At 41.7% G+C, this 8,230-nt stretch overlaps 1 protein-coding gene across 5 annotated transcripts in view; it reads right to left on the bottom strand.

Moving 5' to 3' along the window:
• Positions 1–1,323: 1,323 nt before the first annotated feature.
• Positions 1,324–8,230, bottom strand: part of zgc:66433 (uncharacterized protein LOC321250 homolog) — a 49,001-nt gene continuing 42,094 nt past the window's right edge. For all 5 annotated transcript variants that reach the window (XM_034598944.1, XM_034598946.1, XM_034598943.1 and 2 more), the window contains 6 exons: positions 5,960–7,277; positions 5,653–5,756; positions 5,137–5,299; positions 4,889–5,010; positions 4,344–4,437; positions 1,324–3,216 (listed from right to left, as the gene is read on the bottom strand). In XM_034598944.1, coding sequence (XP_034454835.1) covers positions 2,720–3,216; positions 4,344–4,437; positions 4,889–5,010; positions 5,137–5,299; positions 5,653–5,756; positions 5,960–7,277 — 2,298 coding nt within the window. In that variant the 3' untranslated portion in view covers positions 1,324–2,719. The remainder of the gene's footprint in view (positions 3,217–4,343; positions 4,438–4,888; positions 5,011–5,136; positions 5,300–5,652; positions 5,757–5,959; positions 7,278–8,230) is intronic.

Genomic DNA, 8,230 nt, shown 5'->3' with positions numbered 1-8,230 from the left:
GATGTAAATAATGTTCAATTAAAAACAAAACAATAGTTAAAACAAGTCTCATTAGTATGTTTTAGGTTGATTATATTGATTAGAAAAGCTGAGAAGCCTGTATTTTGACTTTTTAATATGGTCCATGTCCTATCAACTAACAAAGAGGAGGCAGGGTTTGTGACATATTCTTCAGCTAGCCACCAGGTGGCGATCGTGATGTGTTGGCTTCACTTTAGGCTTCACACAGTCTATGAAGTATTTCAGTTGCAACCAATTGACTCAACTAAAATCACAGATTGTCGCTTTCCCACTCTGGTCTGTGTAAAGATGTAAACAATCAATACAATCAATACATTAAATACATTCAAGCTGGCTCGACAGCTTCTTCAAGGCTGCAGCTGCTGTTTCTCTTTTTTATTACTTAGCACTGTACTTACTCATGTGGTGAAAAACATACTGCAGGTTCCTCTTGTTTTGAAAGAATTTGAAATTTTTGGAGAAACCAAGAACTTCACAAAACATTGAACTCACTTTTTGTAATGAAAAAATAATGTAGGGAGTCTTGTGTGTCGAACTTAGAATTTAAATTTAGTACAATTTGCAAATGTGGCAGACAAAAAGGGCTCAGCAACTTTTCTAGACATGCGGTCATCAGGCAGATGGACATCGGAGACAAAGATAACTTCATACCAGGTCAATCTGTCTGTGAGTACACAGAGAGGAAGCCCAAGACTTTGCACTGAGAGTTGCTGGTGTTTGACACAGTCTTTAACAACCTCGACAGCCACTTAGACTTTGTTCAAAGGGAACACTGCCACATCTGCCACATCTCAGGAGCCACCTCTTCAACATCCACATTCACATGTGACATGAATGCAAAATCTCAATTGTACATTGATCTGACAAATGAAATATAATAATAATTCAAAATTTAAATACATTTTCCAATTTTTCACTTTTCATTGATATAGACATTTTGCACAGACCCTTGAGGTTAAACTATTATCGTTCTCCCTTAGTTTTCTCAATGTAACATATCTAAAACCTACATACATATCTGTTTCCTCGATGACTCTGTTAATGATATTAAACTGTGCTAGAAAAATGGAAAGAAATCACAACAAATAAAGATATTCTGATGGAATTTGTTTTTTTTAAATACATGGAAGCGAGAGAGACATACTATATTCTGTTGTGCATTGTATTGCTTATACCTTTTAAACCTACATGGCTCCACATGGCTGTATTGTGTGGCAAGTAAAATATATTTCCTTTATAATTACAATTCTGAACCTGTGCATGGACACTCGGACTGACAGGAAACACGGATGCACAAAAGCAAAAGGTGTTTTCATTTGTTCTTTACTGCACATTTTATGTACAAGACAAGTCCTCAAAAGGCAATACAAAATAGAATGCATAAAACATATATAGTTACTGTGTGATACATAGCTTTAATTCATACAAAGGAAACGATCAGCTGTGACATTTGCTTTAGTGATGATTTGCATCCTGCAGGAAACCAGTCTCCAATTTATTTACATGCTTATATTTGTGAATGGAAAACGTCTTATAAAAAACACCACGCTGCCAACATGATGATGCAGTAAAAATAGTAAAAAGAAACACAGGTCAGAGTAATAGTTGATTTTCTGAGAGTTCCTGAACGTTCCAACGTTTTGGAGATTTTAGATTTCTGCAGGATGCTGACAGATAACCTGTTGTTATGTATTGAAAATATCAAAAGAGAAAATGAATAATATAATTTACACTGACAACCTGAAACATGTCGGACACACGCGCACTTGCTAACACAGCAAACATGACTGGTTTAGTATCTGTGGTTGATGTTATAAGAAATATATTTGTCTAAAAAACCTGAAACACAGAGAAACTGAGGCTCTGCAGATTTAATTTTTCTTAATCAAAACTCATGACCAGCCGCTGTTAGTTCAGCACATTTTTCTACAGCTTAACTTGGATGTTATCTCATAGCACTCTGAGGCCAAGAATATTTTCCACATTCCTCAAAATGTGAGCACGTATCACTGCCTTAAAAATCACACACACACACACACACACACACACACACACACACACACACACACACACACACACACACACACACACACACACACACAGACAGACAGACAGACAGACAGAAAAACAGCATCCTGTCCAGTCCTTAAGACAGAATTAATGAATAAACCCCAATATTACTTTGTGTTTTCCTCCTGTGGATAAAATGTCCTCTTTCTTTCTTTCTCTCTCTCTCTCTTACTTTTTCTCCTTCTCTGCTTCCCTGAAATGTTTCGTGGCATCATGTTGAATAGTTTGGGTTACTTTAGATTAAATAAATTCATACTTACTGCTGGGGGACTTCATGTATTTCCTCTCCTCTCTCTAAGACTGCTAACAAACAATTTGGATCCACTTCAAGTAAGACGCAGTTACTTTGGGGGTCCTACCCTGTCCTGTAGAAAATGTCTCCACAAGAATACAGACGTAAAGAGAGAGGAGGGTAAACAAAGCCTGTCTTTAGCTGTGTGATTGGAGGGTCTGTGCCAATCGGAAATCTGACGCCAGGAGTTTAAGAAAATAAAAAACAACAAATCTGTTTGTGCAAATGCATTCTGGTCCATCCCGACTCTCCGTCCACATCAACCCCCTTTCAGATCCTGGTCTTTTTTCGAGCCAGTTAAGACCCAAGTACACAAACTTAGTTAAACCTGCTCTGTCACTGGACGATCTGCGGCATTTCACTCCAGGCTTTGGCCTTTTTCTTAGCCAGCGCCATCCACGGGGGCTCGTCCTGGGGCAAAGCAGCGGAGGGCAAGCCTCGCTGGGAGGACGGGGTCTGTCCAGGGAGACCTGCAGCTCTTGAAGCAGACTTTTCTGGAGCGGTTCTCGATGAAAAAGGAGTGGAGGGGACTGTCGTACTCTGGGGCTGGGGTGCCTTGGAGGAAGGTGAGACGGGGGCAGGTTTGGAGAGAGATGGCGGGCTTGTGCAAGAGGGAGATTTGTGGGGAACAGGAGCCGGAGTAGGTGCGGGCAGGGGTCTGTGGGCTGGGGTGGGTTGGGCTGAAGGTTTGGCTGCGGCAGGTGGAACGAGGGGTTTTGGAGGAACTGGACAGGGCAGTGACTGGGTTTTCGAAGGTTGAGGTGGCACTGGAGTTGGAGGAGAGAGAGCTCTCCTCGTCTCCTTCTCTACAGACGCTGAAGGTTTACTCATCTCTGGGAGAAAGGAAATAAGACATATACAGACAGGTCAAGCACCAACAAATGAAAGAAACATTTCCTGAAAGAAATACAAGTGCTTGCTGTTTGCATTGATGCAGAAATGAAACATAAAATATCATTGAGCTTGAGATGTGGATGTGAATATGAACCAAGGCTTTAAATCACTTCTGCATACGGCTTTAATGCCTCATGTTATATAACTCATAATACTGTGTAAAGGTACTGAGTTGCTGTACATACACAAAGGGCCATACATACAAATGTGATCATATTGCATAGTGTGCAATAATGAACATTTAAAAATATGAATGGGGTCTGGACTGTGGCTGGGATAGAGATGCAGTAGAAAAATTATTAAAACTCAATCAAAAAGTACGAGAGTTATTACTAAGAAAAATCATAGCAGCAGTTTTTAAAGCATTAGGACATTTATCTGACTTTGAATAAGAATAAATAACTCAAATATGCTTTAAAACATCATCAAATTATGCATTTAATATATAAACATGTTTAATAAATGGTATAGGAAGCACCAGGAAATGGGCAAAAGAAATCACACACTGGAATGAAGTGTAGTCATATAATGTAAAACAGCACAATTCAGTGGTTTGCTGATCTGTGGTTCTTTATTTTCTATTCTGAATAAGGACTATTTTCTTATTCTCAGATCCATAATCTGTGTTATTTGCCCACATGACTTTAGCTTGTTAATAAATAAAAAAAAAAACTGAATTTCTGTCAGTGATGTTGTGATGTTGTGATGTGTAGATGACATTAACTCAGAGAGCACACCGTTAGATTTGTAATAGAAGGTAAATCACAGTTAAAAATTGTGGGGTCAGTTGTAGTAGCAGACATTGTACAGATGAGGGCAGCATCACATCAACCAACTGGGAGGCAACAAGTTGAGGCGAAGAACCAGCAACAAATTTCACTGGTTACTTTTCTAAACTCGTTGTTTTGAGATTACGTTGAATAGAAAATTAAAAAGAGGACAGTTGAAATGTTCCCCTGTGTGTGTTTGTGTGTGTGTGTGTGTGTGTGTGTGTGTGTGTGTGTGTGTGTGTGTGTGTGTGTGTGTGTGTGTGTGTGTGTGTGTGTGTGTGTGTGTGTGTGCTGACCTTTGCTGCTGGACTCAGCTGTTTTGTTGCTCTGCTCCCTGCTTGCGACTGAGCTGACGTGCATTGGCAGTGAAGTCTTCCTCTCTGGTTCGTCCTGATAACAGAGAGCAGCACAGTTACTGACTGTTCACATTCTTTACACAACTCGGTGTCTAGAATAACAAGGGGCTGGAAATGTGTGGTGATGTGCTGAACATATATGGAAGCAGAGGAAAAGAGCAACATGTTACACAATCATGTAAGAGCATTTTTACATTTTAAATTACATTTACAAGTATATGGTTTTAGGCATCAACATGTGTGTTTTTCTTTGCCTGCCACCATGTGAGCATGTTAGCTTCTTCAGTAAACTGCAACTGACAAACTGGCCTCATAGAACAATGCTGAATACACACTGTGACACAGTCGTTCTGCTACATACGGACCTTTCATTTTAACTTATTCTTAAGGACAAACATTGCCTCTTGGAGAACAATCTTAATGAATACAGTCATTTTCATGTTGGGGAAATGTTTTTTTCATGGATGCGACAAGCGGACGGTTACCTTCTTGACAGTGATCTCCTCCTGTGAGTTTTCTTTATAGATCCTCTGTTTCTGTTTGGCCACAGAGATCCAGCTGGGTGAATCAGATCCACCAGAACCACCACGAGCTGCTGCTGCTGGGTCTGGATCAATTACACAGCAGATACTGTTACACCACGATTTTACACCATTCAAAGTGTAGGACTGTTCCAGCTGAGAACCTCACTGTAAGAAAACTGTAGTACGTGAGTTTATGTGTGTGTACACACCTGAGATGCACTTGGTTTTAACTCCACTGTCTCCGTGTACATCTGGTTTCTTAGGAAGGACAGGCTTGTTACTGATTGGCTGACTTATGGAAGGCTTAACACCGATTGGCTGTGGAGGCTCAGCTTTACAGCTGGTTGGCTGAATTGGAGACTCGATGGGAGACTGCGAAAGAGAAAATCAGACAGTTAGTTAATTAAGCTGCCGCCTCTACAGGATCTCTTTGAAATGAGGCAATGAGTAAGAACTGGCCCATTATCAAGTTCATACACCAAACACTCAGGGGCAGCATCTGGTATACATATGCTACAAATTGTTTTTAAACAGCCCCTCTCTGTGTACCTGTCATTCAAGATGTGCATGAGAGCCAAGTAAAGAACTTGCTCCCTGCCTCTGGATCTCCCTCCCTAACAATGACTCTCTCTCCATTTTCAAATCCCGTCTAAAAATCGTTTTAAACTTGCATATTCAGTCTGATTGTTTTCCATTTGGCCAGCCTATATAATGCTTTATTTCACCTCTGTGTTTTCGTCCTCTGAGCTGAAGAGGTGAAGAGTGGACGTCTTCCTCAGCCGGACTCCGAACGGATTGTCAGGGTTTCCCTCCGCTACGACAGAGCTTTCTGTAGGTGGGAGGTGGAGAAGTTGTGGTTTCACTTTATTTTAGCTCAAACAGACAGTTCATGTCACGTGACTGGAAAAACCGAGGATGTGGGTCATGGTGAAAATAGAACATGCAATTACAGCTCAGGATGCTGAATGAAGACAACAGTACAAGCACCCAAACATATAAAACAGTAGGAATGGTCATGTTTAATGTGTCTACCTTCTGTGCTCACAGCAGCTGAGGCCTGAGGTTTAATGCAGGGTGGAGACGCTGTTGTGTTGCTCTGCGGTTTGACGGCGGTGCTCCCAGCATTCCTCGCTCTGCCTGGACTCAACACCAGGTCAACCTTGGGCGAACTCGCCGGCTCTGCTTTTACACCTGGATCCTTCTTCACTGCTGCTTCCACCTCCTCACCTCCCTGTCCTGCGACAGCAGACGTCGAAGAGGAGGTGACGGCGGGCGGAGAGGAAGGAGGAGTCAAACTCTGAGATCTCTGCCAGGCGGGCGTGATGGTGAAGCGGACTTTACTCTGATCGGAACCACTGGACGGCCGGTTGGCTGTTTCCTCCACAGATGCAGGAGGTGTTGCTTCTTCTTCTACTTCTTCTTCCAGGGCGGACTGTTTTTCTTCCTCTACTTCCTCCACGGTGTCAGCTTGTTCTTCTTCTTCTGTGGCTGCTGCAAGATGAGAAGGAGGCTCAGTGATGTTGTCATGGATATCTGCAGCAGCTGGAGACTGCTGGAAGAACGATGGGCTTTTCTCTGAGCTGGGAGAGACTAGATTTATGTGGATCATGCTGGTTTTACTGGGAGAGACAGCCCCGCTCTCTTCTGACGGAGTCTCATGAGGTAAGTCCTGAAGAGACAAAGAAGAAGGGCGAGCAGAAACAGTAGCTCTGGCTTCAGTTTGATCCTCTTGTTTCGTGTCTATACTGGATAATTCCTCTATGTTTTCTTCTTCAGTTTCATCCACATCAGGATGTTTGGTTTCCACGTCGTCCTCTCCGTCTGATTTTTCTTCTGAGAGCTCGATCTCTTCCCCTTCCTCAACTATCTCCGAGTTTTCTTCCCTCTCCTGCACTTTGTCAACTACTTGATCACCAAGTTCTGTCGGGATTTCATCATCACTTGTGTGTTCAGTGGTGTCATTTCTGACCACAGCTTCTACACCTTCATCTCTCTCCTGCAGTGACATAGCGATCCCAACCTCTTCAGCTGCTGCATCAGGGAGGTTCTCCATCATCTCCTCTGCTTCCTCGCTCTCCTCTTCAATTGCTTCCTCTGCCTCCTCCACTCTTGCACTCACTTCCTCTTCCTCCTCTTCCTCCTCCTCCTCCTCTTCCCTCTTCTCCGATCCCTCATCATCCACCTGTGGCTCTTTCTCCAGCTCCATCACCTCCTCCTCTCTCTCACCCTCTTCCTCTTGTCTTTCTCCCTGAGCATGGATTTCAGATTTTCTAGAGAGCATATCATTTTCCTCTTCAGGTTCAACTTCCTCCACGTCCTCTTTCTCTGCTGCTGCTTCTTCTTCTTCCTGCTGCAAGACAAAAAGAAGAGGAAATAATATATTACATCCTGTAAATATTTTGTTTTTCATGTAGTACTGTATAGAGTTTGTCAACTGCAGCTCAAGAGCACATATACAAACAGAAGTGTTCTCCAGTAGCAGGTTCGTATGATTTTTGAAAAGATTCAGTTTTTCTATTTCTATTTCTATTATATATGACTTAAAGCAGCTATATATAATAAATGTTTTAGTATTCAAATGTTATAACATGACTACTTGCATGTGAAATTGATCAATTAATCAATCAATAAATAAATCGTCAGTCAGTGTCAGCTGTCAATCATGACGTCTCAATCTGTTTTTATAGCATCAAATAACTAATCTAAATGAACAAAGGAAACATGGACACTGGAACAAACATCACTGTGATTAGAACCTACAATGACAGAGAGCTTCTTTTGAGAAAAACATATTTAACATGTACTTTGACTTTTTTGGTTGGTCCATATCCCATCTGCTAACATGGAGGAGGCTGGATTTATGACCTGTACTGCAGTCAGCTACCAGGTGGCGATTGAGACACTTTGGCTTCATTTTTGGGAGCAGTCATGTCGTCCATCTTTGTATACATTAAGTTGTTAGCGACACAATGATGTTGGACCACAAACTCTGCATAATGACAATGCTGGGGTGTTGACATGTAAATATTGTTTACTGACACAACATCAAAATCAAAATGATGTAATAGGACATAATATGTAATTTATTATGTGTTTTTTGGGGTATTGTGACAACTGTTGCAGTTCAGGAGTTGGTAGAACGATTCTCCAACTGGAACAATTTGCCTCAGGATCTTAATGCAGCAGAACATCCACCACCTGACACTGTAAAATCACATGTAACAGTCGTTCACTTCCATGTGACTCTGAGTCTGTGCCACTTTGCTTTGCCACATACGTCTTTTAGAATCTAACTTGTCATCG

This window comes from Hippoglossus hippoglossus, chromosome 10 (assembly GCF_009819705.1).
Source record: "Hippoglossus hippoglossus isolate fHipHip1 chromosome 10, fHipHip1.pri, whole genome shotgun sequence".
Classification (NCBI taxonomy): domain Eukaryota; kingdom Metazoa; phylum Chordata; class Actinopteri; order Pleuronectiformes; family Pleuronectidae; genus Hippoglossus; species Hippoglossus hippoglossus.
This window is presented reverse-complemented; position numbering and strand designations above follow the sequence as displayed.